Source organism: Podarcis raffonei, chromosome 8 (assembly GCF_027172205.1).
Source record: "Podarcis raffonei isolate rPodRaf1 chromosome 8, rPodRaf1.pri, whole genome shotgun sequence".
Taxonomy (NCBI): Eukaryota; Metazoa; Chordata; class Lepidosauria; order Squamata; family Lacertidae; genus Podarcis; species Podarcis raffonei.
The window spans coordinates 49252635-49275363 of record NC_070609.1 but is presented as its reverse complement, the minus strand read 5'-3'; the positions used below and the strand labels follow the sequence as shown (position 1 = coordinate 49275363).

At 43.5% G+C, this 22729-nt stretch overlaps 1 protein-coding gene across 2 annotated transcripts in view; it reads left to right on the top strand.

The window, feature by feature from the left end:
• The first annotated feature begins 11070 nt into the window (after positions 1-11070).
• The window catches only part of ZCCHC14 (zinc finger CCHC-type containing 14), a 39075-nt gene continuing 27416 nt past the window's right edge, over positions 11071-22729 (top strand). Inside the window, exons 1-2 of one of the 2 annotated variants that reach the window (XM_053399938.1) lie at positions 11071-13003; positions 17419-17542. In XM_053399938.1, the coding sequence (XP_053255913.1) occupies positions 12440-13003; positions 17419-17542 (688 nt within the window). In that variant the 5' untranslated portion in view covers positions 11071-12439. The remainder of the gene's footprint in view (positions 13004-17418; positions 17543-22729) is intronic. The other variant, XM_053399939.1, reaches the window with a different exon arrangement.

Genomic DNA, 22729 nt, shown 5'->3' with positions numbered 1-22729 from the left:
TCTTTAAACATTCATTGAATACGCTTTAAATGCATGCTGTGGATTTGCCAAGGTGACTTTTTTTTCAGTTAAGCAAATGTCTAACGTGTAGGCCTGCTTTGCAAACATTGAGAATGTTCCTTTCATATGCCCAAGAACTGGACAGATTTCAGGACAGACCATCTTGCTGCCCTGAGATCGTGAGTTCCCCACATACAGCCAATGAATCTGGATGTTATTGCATTGCATTGCTTCTTTATCATAAATGCCATACATAGCCCTACTGAACTGCAAAGGTGGAGTCCTAAATCTATGTTGCTGAGCTGGCTAATGGTCTGCATCCTCTCTATTTCCCTCTTCCTTGTACTGAACAAAATCCGGACCTATATTCCAAATGTCCCACCTTTTCCATGGGTTGGGAGGCAAACGAGCAGCTCTAGTGATCAGATAGGCCACAGAATCTCTGGAGAGTGACATATTCCACACCACCACCCTGTTCCCAGGCTTCCCCCGTCCTTGTTGCTTTTCAGAGCAGCAACTAAAATAGCAGTGTTTAAAAAGGTGTGGATGCCACAAGCATTGAGTGAGTCATCCCCACGTTGCTGGTAGGTCACTAAGGCAGCAAGGAGGAGGGGATGGGGAACAGCTGAGCATCTGAACAGAGGTAGAATTTCACTGAATTTTCCTCTTGGGACAATAAAGGAAAATAGTGTTGCGCACACCCTGGTCTCCAAGTGGTGAGCAGGTCCTGCACTTGCCCATGATTCGGTTTCCTTAGAATGAAAGTCAGCTGAGATTGTGGAGTCTTTAGGATATATGGCTTTATTTAGATGCATATAAATACAAACTGAGCAAAGGGTGGAGGAGATCACACCATTAACAAACCAGGAGATCTGGCTTCCCCATTAGATCTCCAGGGAAGCCCCAAGTGACAGCTTTGGGTCCAGCACAAAGCAGTCAAGTCTCAGTGTCTCCAGCTTTCAGCTTCAGCCAAATTCACACACAAAACTCAGGCTATTGTTCTTCTACCTTATAAGGTGATGTTGCTTCCAGCTAGGTTATGGGTCCACAAGCAAACTTTTCTCCCTGCACACCTAGTAGAACAAGGCTGACTACCACCCATGGTCTCCCACCATCCATACAGAAACTAAACCAATTTGTGTGATTGTATCTCAACCTCTAGGGACAAGGGTTAAACCACGGAGCCTAGGACTTGCTGATCAGAAGGTCGGCGGTTTGAATCCCCGCGACGGGGTGAGCTCCCATTACTCAGTCCCAGCTCCTGCCAATCTAGCAGTTTGAAAGCACGCCAGTGCGAGTAGATAAATAGGTACCGCTGTGGTGGGAAGGTAAACGGTGTTTCCGTGCACTGCTCTGGTTCGCCAGAAGTGGCTTAGTCATGCTGGCCACATGACCCGGAAGCTGTACGCCGGCTCCCTCGGCCAATAAAGCGAGATGAGTGCCGCAACCCCAGAGTCAGCCACAACTGGACCTAATGGTCAGGGGTCCCTTTATCTTTACCTTATCTCAACCTCTGGACCCCAAATTGTGACAGGTGCATACTAAGTGTATGGTGTACAATGGTGGGAGATTCGGATCCAAATTGCTGCATAGAACTTTATTTTTTGCAGTTGAAATGAGATAGCTTGATTTCATTCCCCCCTGAGTCCTTAAGATAGGGGCACAAACATGATCTAGGACAATAAGCAACAAATTAATGAGAGGGGCTTCAGAAAAGTGAACTGCGGGTCTTTGTGATAAATGGGAGATTTTATAGGAGTTTATATTTTGTTGATTTAATATCCCATCTTTTGTAACAAAAATGTTCACTGTGATTCATAGAGCTCATAGGGCTTTAAATGTTCTTCCCCATTGATCACTATGAAGCCAGGACATCTATTTCATTAGACAGGAACACTCTGACATTCATACATGTGAGTTCATCACTCAGCCCTGTAGTATGATCAAGGGAAGACTTGGAAGACTTCTGTACATCGCCTCAAACACAATACATTTCAAAAGAGAATTCACATGTTCCACTGTGACTCAATGAGTGACATCAAGTGATGAAATGCACCTGTGAATCCCCCACAGGAAGCATACAAATATTTGGGGTGAACAGCCAGAGGCCTCTGAAGATTTGTGAGACTTGGTGGAAGAGCACAGGGTACTTTTTGAGATAAAACTCTTTGCCAAGGAAACATGGGGGCCATAATTCTGTAAGGAAGTGAGGTCTCCCCAGCAATCAGCTTGCAGCACGTCTCTTGCAAAGCTCATTTTAACTGCAGATGATGTGGAAAGAGAGAAAGAGAGAAAGAGAGAAAGAGAGAAAGAGAGAGAGAAATAAAGAAAGAAACTTCTTCAACATAAAACAAAATTGAGAGGTGGGAGATCAGAAAGCAATTAATAGCAAGGGAGTTGGGTAAAGATCAATGACATTCTAAACTGCTCTCATTACTAATAATTAGAAAGAGTTGGCTAAGCTTTCAACAGCATTAAGAATAAAAGAAGCTGTCTTAAACTGAGCCAGATTATGGTCCATCTAGCCCAGTATTGGCCTGTATTCAGCTTAAGTTTTACTCAAAATAGACCCATTGGAATTGATGGTGATGAAGATGGTGAATGAATAAACCTAAGTTAGTCCTGTTCATTCATTTCAAAGTGTTTGCTTTGAGTAGGCTGGCACTGGCTACAATCCATTGCCTCTGCACTGACTGGGTTTCAGACAGGAGTCTCTCCCAGTGCTACCTGGAGATGACCAGTTTTTCTACCACTGAGCCACAGCCCTTCCCCTTCCATGTTCTAGTGATGGACTCTGGCAGAAATAAGTCTCCACTTTTAGAGGGGTTGGAGAGAGAATATATCGGTCTCTTTCCCAGCTGTTTGATTCTGTGCAAGCATCCTTTGTGCCCTAAATTCAGAGCAGCCACTTAATAGCATCCCAGTTTGAAAATTGGCTTCATAGTCTCAAGTCAAAACGTTGTAGCGGTTCCATCTGGATTGGGTGCCCATGAGACAGAAGTTGCTTTTTCTTCCAGACGGAGTGTTGTCATGGTATGGAACAAGGTCTGGAGAAGTGCCAACATGGGTGCCAAGGAGAAGGATGGCAGGCACTGGGCTTAAAGCACAGGCTCTGTACTCAGGAGGCCAAGTGCTCCTGCTGTGGCTGCTACAGAATAGCTGTGGGTGAGCCATTTCACTGCTAGAACCAACCACCACTTTCTTTTCCTGCTGGGGCTCCTGTGCTACATATGCTTTATGACAAGCAAAAACTCAGCGGAAGAAACTTTAAGCATAGATCATGCAACAACAGGATGTCATTCACCTGTTGATTTTCTGCAGGACATGTAGTTGCCAAACGCACAGGCCATATGTGTTGGGTGTCATATAATGGTGCAGATGACCTTACAGCCTGTTGCACAGTGTCTCAGGCTCTGTTCACAGCATAAGGTCTTTCTACAGGGTCAGATGCTTTTCTTTTCCTTCTTTTGATACAGGCGGTGCTCTGTTTGCATGTGAACCAATCTCGAAGGTTCCATGAAACTATGGGTTGCATGTGACGAAGTGGACCTGTTGAAATGTAATGTAAGTCAGATGATATCAAAGGGACCCCTCTGAGTATAGTGTAGCTGGATACAGCCCTATGGGACCATATCCCTCCTTTAACCTCACTTTCAGTGGGGAAATAAATTCTCTCTGTGGTGAACAGGGGCACTCCAAGGTGAAGTGTGCCTCTCATAGCATCCAAGTGAGCTCAAGGAACTCTTTTTTAAAGATGTCTGTGGTTGTGATCTCTCATGAGTTTCAAATCCCTTTGCATGGAATATAGTAAAATGATTTTGGCTGCGATCCAACAAGATGGTTGCGCTGAACTCTGTTGGAATTTGGCAATTGCTCCAGATCGAGGGTGGCGCTGATTCTGCAAGAACCAACTTGCAACTGAAAGGCCCCAGGCTCCCTCCAATGGAAGAAGAGAACAACTGCAACTGCTTTGAGGTTTTCCTTTTGTGCTTCTTCTATTCAAGCACCACCCCAGTCTCATACCAGGAACTTTCAAGCGTTGAATTGATGCTCTGTGGTTAGACAAGCCCCAAAGAATGTGCTGATCGAATACCAAGAGCACACCAGGGAACAGAACTTTACTTGGCAATCTGGCAGCAATGCTGGGGGAGGCTCAAGCCTGCAAACAGGCGTCTCTTCGGTGCTGATTCAACACAGTGACTAAATGAGCTATTCCCAGACAGCCAGTTGCATTCTCTTCTCCTATTATGCAGAGACTTTACAGCAATGCCCGGTTACAATGCTACAATGCAGTGCCTCTCAACCCCTTTTTACTTTGGGGATTTGCCATGCAGCAAAGGAGCAATGCCTTGCCAGGCTCCCATCCAGATGCCACCTCCTCCTGAATAATTAGCAATGCCAAAAGGCCTTGCTCAGCCAGCAGTCACTAGCTGAGCACTGTTTAACTCACAAGAACCCCATATTTGTTCCTATTTCCTATTGGTGCAATCCTAACTGTGCCTCCACAGAAGTCCTACTGAATTCAGTTGGGCTTACTCCCAGGTAAGTGGGGTTAGGAAGATGCTAACTGCTGCAACAGTGGTATCCATTCGTAGAAGGGGGGCAATTTCCAGCTGTAATCCTATACAAAGCAGTCACCAGACCAATATTTGTTTACAAGTATAGTGTAATAAGAATTTCAGAAGAGCCTGGAGGCTGGATCAGGCCAGTGGCCCATCTAGTCCAGCATCCTGTTCTCACAGTAGCCAACCAGATAACTGTGAGAAGCTTGCAAGCAAGACCTGAGCATAGCAGCACATTTCCCACCTGTGGTTTCCAGCAACTGGTATTCAGAAGCATTACTGCCTCCAACCATCAGGGTTGGTAGCGGAGCGCATCGAAATATGTAGCTGAAGAGAATCATTTCAGCATTTTGAAATGCAACTATAGTTGTACCTCGGGCTAAGAACTTAATTTGTTCTGGAGGTCCGTTCTTAACCTGAAACTGTTCTTAACCTAAAGCACCACTTTAGCTAATGGGGTCTCCTGCTGCTGCCGTGCCACTGGAGCACGATTTCTGTTCTCATCCTGAAGCAAAGTTCTTAACCCAAGGTACTATTTCTGGGTTAGCAGAGTCTGTAACCTGAAGCGTCTGTAACCTGAAGCGTATGTAACCTGAGGTACCACTGTATGGTTAGCCACTTCAAGGTGAAGCCTACAAGTGTATGGGCTGCAGCCAATCCTAGTTCTTCTCAAGAGTAGATGCACTGAAGTTAACGGATATGACAACCTAGGGCCATTTACTTCATTGGGTCTACTCTGAGCAGGACTTAGTTGGCCAACCCAATGCCTAGTGCTATCAGATGAAATAAGCAGCAGTCTTAGTACCAAAACAGACATGGAAGAATTGTGTTCTGATTTTCTGTGAATGGATGAAAAGGGGCGATGAATTTGATTGGAAAATTGGTGCTGGAGATGGGGGTGTTTAACGATTTCCCCACCACCATCATTTTCCTGTTCTAACTGCCCAGCCACTAGCCCTGCTGTATTTCCCCAGGTGGGGCTAATAGCAGGTGTGTGCGGAGGGGTGGTGGATTGGATTGAGAACAAGCATACCCACACATGGAAATCACATGACAGATTTCTTGGGCCATACTTATTTTGGTCCTAAGTGACAGTGGCAGGCATAAGAAACCAAGGGATGGACAAAAAGTGCAGGTGAAAGAGAAATGTGGGGGTTGGGGTGCAGGGACTGGAGATGGTAAGAGCACATTTCAAGACCATTTGCAAAGCTGCCTTTAAAAGTGAAAGTCCCTCATCTTGACATGGCAGCTGCACCAGACAAACCACATGTGTTGCTATGAACAAATGAAGGCAGGCTACCACAGGCCTCTCAGAATATCCGTAACAGCTGCGTTGTATACCTCAAGAATATGCGCCAAGAATGCTCCACTCCTTAGGACATGTGCAAACCCTAAGAAAAGGTTCTTGTTATCGTTGCTGCAAACGGCTGTGTTTAACAGGGGAGATGCTCAGGTGGGCAACCCCTTGAACCCAGATCCCTGCAGCTGAAAGCCCGCTGCTTTTGAAGCGCATGTGCTGGCTTGAAGTCTCCTTGAACAAACTGTTTGAATACTTTCAGAATGCCAGTTTCCATGGCAACAACCAATTGTGTCCTTTGCAGAGTTTGGGTCTATAAATAATTTTTTTTTTGATCCAGAGTTGCGATATTAGCTGCGTGGGAACAAAGGAGGAAATGGGGGCGCTGAAGAGAATATATGCAGGAACATATATTTCCAACCTGTGCTACACTCCTTGCCTTCATTGCAACAAAGAGTTCAAGGGATCTCCCTTTGTCTTGCTGAGGCTTAGAAATAACTTGGTACATGACAGAAAACTGCCTCCTGAAGATCTTTCATATGGGATGTGGTTACCAATGGAAAACACAGCTTGCTGTAAAGCGAAGCCATCACTCTCAGGTTATGCAACCTGAAATGGATGTCCGCCTTCACCAACTGGGTGTCCTCCAGATGTTTTGGACTACAACTCCCATCAGCTGGTGCTCTTAATGCCTCTTGTTTGCCTTGTTGGGGAGGTGTGTGCATGTGTAGAACTGTGTCTTACATTGCAATCCTTGATGTATTCACTTGGATATCTGTTCAAAGGGGACTTAAGCCTTAAAGTCATTCCAAGAATATCAGAAGAGCCCTGCTGGGTCATACCAAAGCCCTCTCTCATCCAGCGTTCTGTTTGTATGGTGGACTAGCAGATGTTAGAAGGCCACACAATTGTTTCCGTAATGAAGTGACCAAACCTGTCGTGTCATGTTTTAAACAGAGAAACTAGCCCATAGACAAGTTTGCAGTTCAGGTAACCAGAAGTGTTTCAGGAGTTTTACTCCAAACACTACACAGTTGCTGGACTAGTTACTACACAGTTGCTGGACTAGAGTAGCAGGTGCCCACATGAAAGGCTGTATGAGCGTGCTCACGTACCTACACTGCGCTCTGCAATGATATTACACACACACAAATATTGTGCATCTTTATATGTATTACAGTTACTGTAATCACCAAACAGAAATTTGAAATTTTTTTGGATTTCACTCTGTAACTATATGCATCTTCACCTTTTATTTAAGCACTTGATTAAATATATAGCATTTTCTTCCAAGTTTAGTTTTCTGCTATCCCAGTATGCAGTGCTTTTTTCTTAAAAAAAATGTTTAGGGGTATTCTCATTTTCCTACTCATATTGAAATACTGCCGCTCAATGAGGCCAAACTTATATTCACAAAATGCTTAGGGGTATGTGTACCCTTGTGTTCCCCCAGGAAAGCACTGGAAAGCACCGAAGTGGGGGGTTGTGGAGTGCTACTATAAAACTTCCACTAGATGGCACTATCATGTTCTGAAGGAACTAACATAGACTTGCATTCCTCCTGAGCTATTTAGCCTTAACCTGTTGTTGTTGTTGTTGTTGTTGTTGTTTATACATTAATGGCACATATGGACATAAGCAGAGCTCTGCTGGATAAAACCAAATTGGGCACTTTTAGCCTAGGATCCTGTTTCTACCAGTACCTCCAGGAAGCCCAAAAGCAGGGCATGAAGGAAAGAACCTTCACTTGCTGCTGCTGCTGTCCCTGCTCTAACCTGAGAGAATGCACTGCATGAAGCTGAATCCTAACAGACAAAATAGAAAATGGGACATTAGCACTAAAGGCCCCATCTTAAATCAAGTTTTCTGTGTTTGATTTCACTGTCAGCTATTAACTAAAACATTTATACTAATTAGGGTTGGCATACGTCCAGATTTTCCAAGACATACCCAGAATACTGCAGTCGGCAGCAGTGTCTGGGCTGAAATCAGGCAAATGTCCGGGAAAATCCGGAGATATGGAAGCTGTTTTTGCCAGTTTCCCATTGAAATAGCTCAAAATTAATTTATTTTTGCATTCCCTCCCCACCAAAAAAGCTCAACAACTTTTCTGTCCAGATTTTCACTCTTTGAAATATAGCAGCCCTAACTATCATTGGATATGGCTGCAGTGGAAGGATGGACCCAAACTCCTAGGGTATGAGCCTAGCAGCTGCTATTCCACGGCACACTGCCTCCATTTAGCCATCCTGCTTAACATAGAGGCTCACAGCTAATTTGCCTGTTCCATTAATTTGTCCGGTTCCCTGTTCAAGAAATGAAAAACAGTGGCCATCACTGTGCATGTCAACATCTGAAATATCACATATCTGATATTGATTCCTGCAAGACACCACTGCTTATTGACCCTTTAATACACTACTGGGGGGTGGGAGCAGTTTGTTTTGAGAGGAAACACAAATGAGGGGGGAGGGGTACTGATCAGGATGTACCAGAGAATAAAGAATGTGCCAAAGAAGTAGCTTAGCATGATTTTAGTCACTGATAGTAGTCTCCCTTTTTTAATATAAATATTTAAAACTGTGTTACTCTTTTTTCCCTTTTAAAATTTCTAACACACACCTGTCATACTTTGATGGTTCCCTGTGTTTCTGTTTCCTACAAGAGTTAGTCTTCACAGCTGGCCTCTTTCAGTCATGTGAGATCAGTCTGGAGAACATATGTGGGCAAAAGCATCTTGCCCATATGTACATAATCTTCCAACATTCAGCTTCATTAGATGGCCCCACTGAGTTTTGTCAGTGAATCTCTACCCACTTTCTTACACAATGCATAATTTTATACATCTCTTTGTGATTGCACCTTAGATTAGTATAATGGTACTGTGTAATATTACTGGTTTTATTTTCAGTCACTGTCTGAATTATCACTAATGTGCAAAACATATTCTTATATATGCTTGGCAATTGTATATTTACTAACGATTTCCACAAGTTTTTCCAGAACAGAGATACGCTAACAAACCTATAATTTTCCAGACTTCCTCTGGATTCCTCTCGAAAAGATGGTAATACACTGGCCACTTTCCAGGCCTCAGGTATGGAGGCTGATCTTAAATACAAGTTACGTATTTTTGTTAGGAGAGCAGCAATTTCACACTTGTGTTCCTTCAGAACTTTTGGGTGGATGCCATCCAAACCCAGTGATTTGTCAGTTTTTAATTTGTCAACAAGGCCTAGAACAGGGTAGTCCAATGCCTTTTTAGTGGCCGTAAGCAAAATTACACACACACCAGCCCTTGCCTGCCTTCCCAAAGTGGTAAGCAAGGCACTGTACTTTGGGAAGGTGTGAGGGCTCTGACAGTGTCCTAGAGTCCTCCTGTTTCTTCACAAAGCCTAGTTAGTGCTTTCCAGCTTTGGGAAGGAAATAGGAGGGCTCTAGGACCATGCCAGAGCCTTGCATTTCCTTCCCAAAGCCTGGCACCTTTGGGAAGACAGGAGGAGGGCTGGGGGGGGGGTGTCAGATTTTGGCCTTACCCCCCCCCCCTCACAATAAGGCAGTGTGTGGCCCGTGGGTTCCATGTCAAAGTACTCTTGCGGCCCACTTGGTATGAAATAATGAATCGCCCTAGCCTGGAATATCTTGTCACTACTCAGTTCCTCAGATTCCCTTCCTGCAAAAGTAGGCACAGAGATCTGCCCTGTATCTTATTATGATTTTTGTGTTCTCTATTTTGTATTTATTTATTTTGGTAGACTGCCTTGTGATCTTCAGATGAGGGGTGGCATACAAATTTAATAGATAATAATAATAATTACAATAATCTGCTGTGAAGAAAAATGCAAAAACAACATTCAACTTCTCTGCAAACTCCTTTAGGATTCCTTTGACTCCCTTATCATCCAAGGTTGAACCACCTCCCCAGCTGGTCACCTGCTACCAATGCATTTAAGGAGTTTTATTGCTTGTGTCCCTCCTCCAGAATTTGTATCCTGAAAGAACTATGCCTCACTGGTTCCATTCCACCACATAAGTGGTATACCACATACAGCAGGCGTAAAGCAAACTCAGCCCTCCAGATGTTTTGAGACTACAATTCCCATCATCCCTGACCACTGGTCCTGTTAGCTAGGGATGATGGGAGTTGTAGTACCAAAACATCTGGAGGGACGAGTTTGCCTATGCCTGACATACAGTATAAGAATTAGGACATCTTCTTGTTGTTGTTTAGTCATTTAGTCGTGTCTGACTCTTCGTGACCCCATGGACCAGAGCATGCCAGGCACTCCTGTCTTCCACTGCCTCCCGCAGTTTGGTCAAACTCATGCTGGTAGCTTCGAGAACACTGTCCAACCATCTCGTCCTCTGTTGTCCCCTTCTCCTTGTGCCCTCAGTCTTCCCCAACATCAGGGTCTTTTCCAGGGAGTCTTCTCTTCTCTTGATGTGGCCAAAGTATTGGAGCCTCAGCTTCAGGATCTGTCCTTCCAGTGAGCACTCAGGGCTGATTTCCTTCGGAATGGAGAGGTTTGATCTTCTTGCTGTCCATGGGACTCTCAAGAGTTTCCTCCAGCACCATAATTCAAAAGCATCAATTCTTTGGCCTTCTTCTTTATGGTCCAGCTCTCACTTCCATACATCACTACTGGGAAAACCATAGCCTTAACTATACCGACATCTTAGCCTGTTGTTAATCAAGCATCTATTTTGGCACAAGGAAAGTTTTTGTAGACTAGGTTGTGGAAGGCTAACATAGGCCTTTCTTTCCACCATGTTAAGGTGTAGGGTGGTCCATTGTGGACCCCAACTTCTTCATTTGCTCCCTCTTGTCCTCACTTCCTCAAGACAGCCTCAAGACCCCTTCCCAACTGACCCAGTCACCGCAGCTGCCTTGGTTGCTAGGCAACCAGAGCATCTCTCGTCCCATCAACGAGCAACTTCCCCACCTCTCGCCCTATCGATTCAGGCTTTCCCTAGCCCCATCTCCCTGTTGCTAAGCAACCAGGGCCCTAGCCCCCTATTGGCCGAGGCGCTTCTTTCTTCCCCGCCATATCAAGGCAAAGGCAAGCACGTGCCCCAAACACGCGCAGAAACAGACCCTCTACGGCCACTCCCCTCCATCAGAGCCTGGCCCAATCGCCACACGCTGAAGGGCGGGGCTTTGGGGGACGTGATTGACAGCCGCTGATGTTCGGCGGCACCGCGAGTGGTTCCCGTTAGGTGGGCGGTGAAGAGAGCTGAGAGAAAGCGGCGGATGGCAGCGGAGCTGAGGAGGGGGATGAAGGAAAGGGTGCAGGAGCTTAGACCAATCGCGACGCGTCAGTGGGAAGAGTGGGCGGGGCAGCGAGCGCGAATGAGTCCCGGCCTCCTCCTCCTTTCCCAGCCGGCCTGGTCGATTCACTTCCAGCCGAAGAGGGATCCTTCCGCCTTTGGAATCACACACACTCACCACACATAACGGCGGCGAAGGAGGCGGCGGCGGCGGCAGCAGCACTAGCGGCAGCAGCAGCAGCACCGTGTGTGCCTCCGCCTATTGCCTACCGCGGGGGTTTCTTTTGTCGTGCTAGTGGCCGTTGGAACCGGAGAGGCGGGGGAGGAAACGGCACGGCGGCCGGGCGAAGCGGGTGGATTGGCCGCCGGGGGGAGGAGGAGGAGGCGGCGGCTGACGGGAAAACAAGGGAAGAAAGGAGGAGGGCGGGTGAGCAGCGACGGCGGCGGGCTTTTCTCCTCCGCCCTGCCGGAGAGGGGGATGGAGAGAGCCGGGCTGAGGCGGAGGGAGGGAGCCGCCCCGTGAGGGGGAAAGGAGGAGGGTGGGAAATCAAGAGGAGGCCTCCACTCCTCATCCGCCAAATAACGGGCCTAGGCCCTCCCTCAGCTCCCTCCCTCCCCCTTGCCCCCCCCATTTAGCCTCGGTTTCTGAGGAGGGGGGAGATTAACACGTGAGGCCCACCCGGTTCCCTACCCCTTCTTTTCATGCCGGGGGGGTACCTCAGCCCCTCGCCCGCCGCCCTCCTCCGCCCTTCCCCCAGCCTCGACCATCATCAGCCCGTTGAGGAAGACCCTCGCCCCTCCCCCACCTGATCAGGGCCCCCTTTGGCCCTCCGATCGAGGCCTTCTGCTGGGGTCCTCACTGTTCTCTCCCTCTCCCTCTCCCCCATTGGGGTGCTCTGATTTCGTGCTTGGCCCCATCTCTGAGGGTCCTCTACTTTTATACGCTTTTGCAGCCTTGCAGAAGCTGCTCTGCCTCTGCCTCCCTCTCTCCCTCCCTTTTCAGGTCCTGCACCCTTCATTAATTTGGTCTCTGCACTTTTACCCTTATTAGCAACCAGATCCTCAGTCCTAGTTTCTTTTTCTTTTTGGGGGTGGTGGGTGGGGGTGCTCTGTCTACCTTTCCCTTCAGTGTTGGTATCTGTGCTGCCTCCTTTTACAAACCAACAACCAAAACCTCTTTCAGGCTAGGCCCTATTAGCCAAGTCTCTATCTGGGTCTGGTCTTTAAAAAAATCTCCCCTCCTGTGCAACACGTCTCTGGCCACCCTCTGCCCTGGGGGGTTCTGCTGCCTCTGGTGGCAGTAGCTAGCAGCATGGTAGAGAAGCGGTGTCCACGACTGCAGAGAGAGAGTGTGTACCGCTGGTTTTCTGAGCTGCCTTCTCCTCAACGGGTGGAGTTCCTTTGTGGCCTGCTGGACTTGTGCATCCCACTTGAGTTACGTTTCCTGGGAGCCTGCCTAGAGGACCTGGCCCGCAAAGACTATCACTCACTGCGGGATTCTGAAATCAAGGCCAATAACCCGGCTGATCTGGGCAGCCTCACCAACCTGACGGATGAGGTGGTGCGCAGCAAGCTCTTGGTCTCACTTGCACTCCTGGGCTCATCCCACCGGGAAGCAGCTGGCGTCCTCTTCCGCACCCTCACCCATATTGACTCTGTCATCAACAACTATGGACTGCAGCTCAATGAGGGTCGGACTGGGGATGAGTTTTTGCTGCTCTTCACCATGGCCTCCAACCACCCTGCCTTCAGTTTCCACCAAAAGCAGGTGCTGAGGCAAGAGCTCACCAAGATCCAAAACATCATTGCCAGTACTAGCAAGAGTCCCAGCACTCCCACAGCTAGCAACATGGGAACTTGTCCTGGTTGCCACAAGGTGTGTATTACATCCAGGGACTTCTCTTCCAGGGATTGTAGAGATGGCAGGGACAGTATTCTTTCCTTTCGGGGAGGAGGGTGTCTGCCTATTAGGATATAGCTGAGAAAGAGTGTCTTGCAGCTATGGTTTATGGTGGCTGTTGGCTAGTTTCACCAATGGGCCAGAAAGGTCACTTTTCTCCCTATCCCACTTCCCTTCTTCTCATCAGTAGAGTGTCAAACTCCATTCTCTTATGTGCATTCACACTCTTCTCCTAGGATGCTCTTTCTACACATCAATAGTTGGTGTTCTTTTTTAAACTCTAGTAAGATAGTCCCATGCCTAATGGTCAGAAGCTGCTTAGATGTGGGTCCTAAGTAAAACAATGGCCATTCTGTGAAGTGTATAGCTGTTTTGCACTGGCCATTCTTTAGATAGACCAAGTGAATAGCTTCCTGCTGTTTTACTCTGGAAAGGTAGAGACCTAAGTATTTGCTTTTTCAATTGTGCTTGAAATTGTGATTTAAGATAGCTGAGTGAATTCTATGTGATTTGGAGCTACAGGTTAAAGTTACTTCCTGCAGACATCCTTTATTAGTGTGCTGGTTTTGTCACTGTTATTTTGACACTTTCACATGTGTCTCTTGTGTAGCATCAGTAAGGAGAGATGAGGCATGAATGGTTTTACATTCCAGGTAAGGTGCTAATAGAGTGGTATAATATAAAAGAGTTTTGAGACTTTTCAGAAGTGGTCGAAGGCAAGCTTTGCTTTTGTTACTGTGGCTTTGTAATGTAAACTTGACAGGTCAATACACTACATATGTTAAAAGTGAAGCTTTTTTAAGGATCTATCCTTTAGAACTTTCACTGTGAAAAAACTGTTCTGGTTCAGGGGTTCTGACACAAACTGGTCCATTCTGAGACTGATAGGTCTGTGAATGGAAGCATCTATCTGATAGCTAATATTTACTTTGCTAGAACATTGCTTTCCGTGTGTGTTTAAGAGAGAGAGACCTGCTTGTTGGTTGGTATATAAAAACAGTGAAATGTGTTGTTTTGTGAATTTTGATAATCCCAAGTCTCCGTATATTTAAGAAACATAAACTCTAATCTATCCTTACTGTAAACTTTTTTTTTGTATTCTTTGTTTCAAAGAATAAAACTTCATTTATTGGAATAAACTGACATTTTTAGACCAGCTACAGGTGAGCGCACGCGCGCTCTCTCTCTCTCTCTACACACGCACACACACACACAAACACACAGCTATTGGATTCAATCTGTAGCTAGACAAGCAACAGACAACATTCTCTGGCAGTCCCTGTTAAATGACCCATACAAATCACAAGTACTATTAGATGTGAGGCTTCTTTACACACTTGTAAAGTCCAATACTCTTTAGTGTCAGAAAACCACCACAATACATTTGTATGAAAACCTTTACCACAGAGAAGAAAAAGTACAAGCCTAGCTTGAAACACTACGCAGTAGGATGTAAGATGTATTTTCTATCATAGTTGGGACTCATGGAAGTGGCCAGAAGGTGTGCTGTGGGCTTTGAAAGGGGAATCCCTGAACTTGGAATCCCTTGGGTGGAGAATCCAAAAAAGAGCTTCCTTTTGGCATCCTGTGGGCTTTGTGGTATAAATCAGAAAATATAGCATCTTTGCTCAGAGTTTATTTAACTCGTGACTGTATCAAAAACATGGTAGCATACTATAGTAACAAATGCAACAGGACAATAGAAATCAATGTTGAGCAAGTATAGTGCCTTAGATTCCTGGTACTCATTTCCAGCTCAATGAATGCCTTCTCAGACACATCTTAAAATCACAAAAAGGTATTAAAAAGGAATGTTTTCCTGTTCTGAATATAGTTCATCATTAAATATCCATATAATGGTGCTTTAGTCCAACAACATCTCTATGGCCATAGATTTCCCATCCAAGCCTTAGTCTGACCAACTTTTTGTAAGGCATTATGTTATGCAACAAATTTCCCTATTAACTACTGAAGTAAAGAGTACTTTTTCTTCATATTTTCTGTGAACTTTGACAGTGATCACTAATAGGAAAACTAGTGGTGAAAAGTGTATGCTACTCTAAAGTAGGCTTGTATGAATGTCATATTTTCAATGCTTATTCAGATGCTTTGATTCTACAAATAATTTACTTATTAAAATATTATATCAACAGCAATAATTAACCCTACAGCGATCAATAATCCTGAGATTGTCAGAAGGGGAAAAGAGAACTATCTGTATAATGATATAAAACAGTTCTTTCTAGAATGTTGCCTTGGAGCCACCTAATCATTCCTGGTGCCAGGAGCATGCTGCATGCTAAGGATAGACATGTTCCTCCTTCTCTTGCACATACTTACTTTCCCTTGCATGGCTTCCTTTAAATGTCATCCCTGACCCCCTTTAACCAGGATTTGCAGACCATTTTTAATTCCTGGTTAGTATTAATCTTAGTTAATATTGAGGCTGGCATAATGCTACACCATGTTTAAAACAAACCATGAAAGGTGGGATTTGCACAGGAGAAGGAGGGAAGGAAAGAGCTTGATGCTGATCTAATCATAGGTAAGAGTTGGGACTGATCCATTTTAAAAAGAAAATATGGCAAGAAAACAGGTGACAAAAACTTAACACAAGAAGAGCTAGAAAGGTCTTCTGGGGAAGAATGTTCTACAGGCTGGCTGCTGCTATAGAAAATAGACCCTCATGTGTACCTTCTCTCCAGCAAGTGGAGGTTTAACAGAAGCAACATCTGTAAAAGAGATATTTGGGGTACCATTCTCTTTGCTTGTTAGCTTCTTTTACTTGATGATACTTGTTGTACATTCTCCTTGAAACCTAACACAACAATAAGATATTCTTAGGCTGCAGTTGTAACCCCACCTACCTGGTAGTAAGCCCCATTGAATTCAGTTAGTGCTTATTTCTTAGTAAACAAAGTTTGGGTTGTGCTATTAGTCTTGACTTTATTTGTTTCCTGCATTCATCCAGTTATTTGCTTCCTTGAGAGCAAAGTTTATCTTTACCCACTTTTCTTGTAAAAAACAACCAAAGTTCCTGTTGTTTATCAGGATGCTAATGGATAGTCAGTTCTGCGATGAATGCAGTTGTAGTGTATAACAGTTTTTATACAGAGTTGATGCCTGGAATACTTAAAACAATTACATTTAGGCTAACTCTATTAGAATGTGGGGGTGTACTTTAGAAATAACAAATACTGGTCTTCAACACCTTTTTATGACAATAATGCTGGGTGGGCAAGTGCTGCTTTGGTGCACATGGTTCTGTGTCTCAGGGATGATGAAAGACATAGAGATGGACAGAGTATGGTGCTGTTTAGAAAGCAGGTGGAGGATATTAGGAGACAATTAACAGTTCGAAAGCACGTCAAAGTGCAAGTAGATAAATAGGGACTGCTTACCAGTGGGAAGGTAAACAGCGTTCCGTGTGCTGCGCTGGCTCGCCAGATGCAGCTTGTCACGCTGGCCACGTGACCCGGAAGTGTAGAGTGAGATGAGCGCACAACCCTAGAGTCTGGCAAGACTGGCCCGAACGGGCAGGGGTACCTTTACCTTTAACATTTGAAGAAAGTGTAACTGGATGAGGAGCAATAACTTATTGGGATCCTGCTGAGGCCACATTTCAGAAATAGGCGAGTAGGCAAGCTAGGGGTCCTAGCATGGACTAGCTGGCTCCAGTGTGAGTTGTGTGCAAATGTCCTGTTGTGTCTAGAAAGTGGGAGGACAATGATTAGTAAGGCAGTGTATATAGTGGTTTATGTTCCAACAGTTGCATTCTGTAACTTAAAGGGAAGGGCCTCAGAAAACACAGCTGATTTTGTAAACAATTGTTCTACTGCATTTCTTCCTTCTGAGGAATATCAACAATATGTTGCATTAGAGGAAAAAGTTACAGTTGTATTAAGCCCCAGCTACAATAACATTGGTAGCCATAAGTGCTGCATTTGGAAATGATTGGGGCCTTTTGTTCATATGTGTATTTTATGAAAGTGAGTCATCGTATTAGGTGAACTTGTGTTGGTTGTGAAATGAGAGTCAGGCTTATATCCAAAAAATGAAATCTTGAGGAGGTTAGGTACCCTTTTGCAACTAGGATAAACAGTAGTAACAAACTGATGCAAGCTAGGCTTCAACAAACAAGAGTCTTCAGGTTGTTCACGTGGTTTTGGTTCATGTTCAAAGCCAAACCTTGAACTGAATCCTAATTTGGAAACCTCATAGTGTAATACCCTTTGGATCCTCATAATGGGCATCATAACATACCATAAATACAAAGGAACTTGTAAATAGGAAAGTTGCTTTCAATTAATTAACCATGGGGCTATTAGAAGATTCTGACTTGGAGAAATAAAACTGACTAGTTTGTTTCTTGTGGTTTTCTTCCTTCCCAGGTCACTCCAAGATCTGAGACCCCCATAAACAACATCGGTAACAGTTTAGAAAATGCACTACATACATCAGCACATTCCATTGAGGAGTCATTACCCAAGAGGCCTTCAGGGAAACACTCCAAAGGTGCATCTACGGGTTTTGCATGATATTTCTGTGTAATACTCCTATTTTTGAAGAAAAATATATATTTCTGCTTTAAAATATTTTAAGAATTGACTCTAGATGATAAAGTGTGTTTGGTGTTTCTCGTTCAGTGCTGAATTAATATCAGTTTATAGATAAAATGATGCACATAAATTATGCCTGACAATAAATTAGTATTTAATGCTCATGTGCGTTGTAGGGGGTTGGACTAGATGACTATTGTGGTCCCTTCCAACTCTACAATTCTACTATTTCTATTATTTCCATTCTTTGCATTTCTGGACTTGGTCTCCAACACCAACTAGACATCAGCAAATTGTCCTTTGGAAGGAATTCTGATCTATATTCTGCGTGTTATAACCAGTAATGCTTTTTCTGTATTGAATAAGCCTCTTGCGTTCCGTATCTCCTGTATAATGATTAAAAACAATTCTTTTGAAACCACTGGTGATTTCAGAAAATGCACTGGGGTGTTGAAAAGTTGGATTTGCAACAAAATGTTGCAGTGTGGAGTTCCAGTTAGTAATCTCCCCTCCAATATACTCCAGTTCCTCTCCCACTTGGTTTTCTGTTCTTCCTTTCCTCTTTCCTCTTCCCCCTTCCCGCCCCAGTAATTCACCAGCTTTCCATGGTGACTGAGCATGCTCAAACCTCATTTAGGATTTTTCTTAAGATGGGATTTGTACTTCTGAAAACTTCTGGCTTTCTCCAAGTGTGCTGAAACTTCTCTCTTGTGCCAGGGTTAGCGAGAATGATGATTCTACAGCAAAGACTTGGAAAGCAGAAGCCAAGTTGTTTGTCCTTTGTTCCTTGACTTTCTGTGTTTTGGAACCTGGCCAGTGAAGTGACATTAGTTATAAGTAGACATAACATTTCTATTAATACTTACTTGAAAGTAAATGTGCAGTGAATCCAAATTCTTTGTTTAGTTCAGTTTTGATGAAAACAGGAAATGCTTAATTTTCTAGGCGTGCTGTTCCTGGTTTGGGTATATATTTGTGAACAATCCAGCGGTAATCCAGAAGGAAAGGAAAGTGCCTTGTTCATTCCCTATTTATTTTCCAGTGCAACAATTTTATCTCTCGCCTCTCTGTGGCAGTTCTGTAACTGCAACAATTATAGTAGCGCTTGCCTCCAGAGCTTCTGGTTAGCCACAGGAGTTGCTATTCTTTATTGTATTGATGTGCAGGTGTGTTTTCCATGGCTCTGTCTTGCATTCCTCCTTGTGTCTTTAAAAGATTATAATAGTATTAAATGATTTAGAGAATGAAAATAATGGAGTATGCTATTATGCATGCTGCTTTATGTCTCGATCAAGTACAAATCTGCTTTCAGTTTTTCTAGTTCATGCAAGTGGAATTAATAGCCAGGTTGTATTAGCCCACTTCAGTAGAGACCTACATGGCAGATTTTGAATTGACAGCCTGTCTTGCGCATGTAGGGGAAAGCACTGTTGTACTGAATATCCAATGCTTCAATTAAGTTCCACTTTATAAACAATTGTAAGCTGCTTTCCATTGTTACCTCAAGTCCAGTTATTGTTCTTCTGTGGTTTTTCATAATTTGTATGTTTCATACCTCAAGGGCATACACTTCCAATATCAGTGGATCTATAAAGGTCTGGTCCTCTCTGTTTTTACTGGGATTTTAGCATGTGAGATCTTAAGGAGCAGAACTTACCTTTCCTAGCATCAGAATGAGATACAGGTTGCTTATTAAAATCTCACATTCTAAAATCTCAGTGGAAGTCTTGATACCTTTCCTAGAGCCAGAGTGAGTTATCCAAACTTCCATTGGGATTTTAGAATGTGAGATTTAATTAAACAAACTTTAACTCACTCTGGTGCTAGGAAAAGTAGCAATGCTCCCAGTGTTCTGTTTCAATTGGCAATCCCCAAATATCATCTAGGATTATTTGTGATACTACCCTCTTCACCAAATGATTTGTTATGATGGAAAATCTTGTACTGTCATTAATATAGGCACAACTTCTCTTGTTCCAAAGTATTGTACATAGACACTCAACGTCCTAAAGTATGCTTTGAAGCAAAAAATTAAACTTGACTATGCTAAATACTAAGCAAGTCTAAGAAGTTTAATTCATTATGAAGTTCAGCTTCTGTCTTTTTGTCTACATATTAAATTGAGCTAATTTCCAAAAGAATTGAAAATAGTCTTTCCATTCTGTGAGATCACATGCACAGACAAAACTAGAGCCTCCCTGACAATAATCCAGTGAATGATCTGTGTCTAATCAGTCTAGTCCAGAGTTTCCCAACCTGGTGCCTCCCAGATGTGTGGGACTACAGCTCCCATCATCCTCTACCATTAGTCATGCTGGCCTGGGTTGATGGAACTTGGAGTCCAGTAACATCTGGAGGGTACTGGTTTGTGAGAACATTGCTCTAGTCCAATATTAAAAACAATGAATACAGGCATTCAGTAGACCAGTACCTGATAAACACTGGACATTCCTTTTATCTTATTGTTGCTAGAGAACCTGCAATTAAGGTCCCTGAATGTAAACATAAAACAAAACAAGATTATTCTCTCTACTTTTTGGGCAGATGATAAGAGCAACAAGTAGTATTTATGTATGCTGCATGTCTGTTTAGAACTGTAACAGATGTTGTCCTGACCACAGCATATTTTCCAAAAGCATAGTGTGGGATAAAGTACATTAAACCAGATGTTGAAGAGAATTCTACATTCGATAAGCTTTTACAGTAGTAGTTTATAATGGAGAAAACATTAAAACCTTACTGCATAGGGCTCCTCATATGACTTCTTTGGAGCACTTACATAGGAACACATATAACAGGTATGCAGTCATGTCAAGAATGTAGCATCTTCCAAGCTCAAGCAATCATTGCAATATAGATACATGTGATTTTTATGTGAGGTGGTATATAGGGCTCTCTTTCTTTTGACATCTTTAGTAGGGTGTAAAACAAATAGTGTGAGACAGTTCTGCATTTATAATGAAGGGGTAGAGAAGCTCAGACCAGGGTCCAAATGATACCCTTCGGCTTTTCCTACCTGATCCTTGAGTCGGATCCCCAGCTACACCCCCTCTTCCTAGGCCACACCCTAATTGGTCTGACATTTGGCCCACCTTCTTGCCCTCCTTGAGTGTTGTTGCCTGAGTGGAATGTGTCTGTGAACTCTGATAATGCTTCTTCCTTTCCTGGATGGAGGAGAGGTGTGAGTGTATGAAACTAATCTTTCTCTACAAAGGTAAATTTTAAATTAGCTGCTCCTCCTCCTTTTACCTCTGACCCTACCCACCACTTGCACGTGGCCCCTGAAGATTTCCAACAAGGGAGTATAGCTGTCAGACTGAAGAAGATTTCTACCCTGTTATAGATGTTGTACCTCAGCATAGAATCAATCTGCATCTTAAAGTTTTTTCTCTCCCAGGTTATTTTCCTGCACAGAGTGGTTAAATTTTAAAGAGATGAAAGAATACTGCTGCTTGCTAGTTTCATTATTTCTTGCTATTGCTATTAACTCATTACTCAGTCTGTCTCTTGCTCACATATTTCCTAATATATGTTGCTTGTTTCTCTGGAAGACTTATTTAAAAAACATTTGAAGCTGAACATCCAGTGGTTTAAAGAAGGTGAGGTTAAAGTGTCAGCAGTAATAATAAGAGGATACCCAGAATATATCCACTTGCATGTGGAGGGAAGGGAAAAGCTAAATCTTTATATTGCCAGTATTGAATTGATCTGGAGATGATGGCTCCCAACTGAGTGCAAATATGTGCACTTACATCTAAGTCAAGTGAGAATAATATTCTGCAAGAATTGAGAAAGTACTTCTACATTTTCCTGCAGCCTGCTTGGAATCTATAGTCACTGTAGTAGTTTTTGTATAGGGTCCAAATATGAAAAAATATCAGGGCTAACACTGCTGAGAAAACTTCTGTCAAACAGCACCTGTAGCATACAGGCCTTAGTCTGAGAGGAATATAACCTGATAAAATAGAAAGCTCCATAGAACAGGAGATCATAACATGTGGCTGGGTCAGGACCAGTGCCATTTGATTGTGAGGGCCTACTATGAATGGAAAACTTTGGAAAGTGATGTGAAGAAGTATGTCCGGCCCTAGCCAAGGAGAATGAAAACCAGATGAAACTCCAAATACTTCACCATTTAAGATTTCAAATGATGCAAAATTAGTAAAACATGGATTTTCTGTCCATTTTGCAGCTCTACCATGTAGCAGTATTCTAAACTTAAGATGAAAGGGAATGTTCAACCTGAACTCTTTTAAATTCATGGCCACGTTTAAGTACAGTACTGTAAATTTTCATGGGATATTTTAGTAGTATACTTTTAAAGCATGGAAATTGTTTACGGCATATTTAAGTTCTTCTGTTTCTAATGTTGTTAACCTACATTGAGTCTATGTGGTCTAGGCAATTTTAAGTCTTAAAAGGGGTAAATGATGCAGCCTTTTGATCAACTTTAGAACTAATGGGAATCAAGATGTAGCAATACAGGTGAGCTGTCACGCAGCAAAATGACTTGTTTTTGGTGATGACTTACCCCCCCAAATTGATTTTAAATTTATTTTATAGTTTGAATAGTCATCATTTTGTTTTCTCTGATCAAGCAAAAAAGAAAGCAGAAGAAGGAAGAAAAGACCAAGTAGAAAATGCAGAGCTGCTATCCTCTCTAACGTCTTGTGTTGTGCTTCTTAGGAAGGACCATTGATTTATTGCATTACCTCACTGCATTGAGTGTATCCATTTCATCAGTGTATCATGCCTGTGCTATTTTTAACAATAACTTGAAGGGGCAGCACTGATGAAATTACATCATTTACATACACGGCTGAGAGAAAGTGGTATAAATCACCAAGATCATTTAAGAGAGTATCCCTGTGTGACTCATGTGAACAGGTTGAGTGACTTCAAAGAGTGATCGGATGGGGCTGTTATTCCTTGAGTAGCAAGAAGCTATGCATTGATAATAGTTGGATTTTCTGTATTTTGACTTGGGGCAGGTGTTTTGTGAAATACCTAGCCTTTGTAAGAGTTTGAAGATGAATTACAGTTGTTTGTTTGTTTTTTCTACTATCATCCGAAATACAGCATGTCATAGACTCATGTTTAAAATACTTTGGAAGGTCTTGGGTGGGGAGGGAAGGAAGAATAG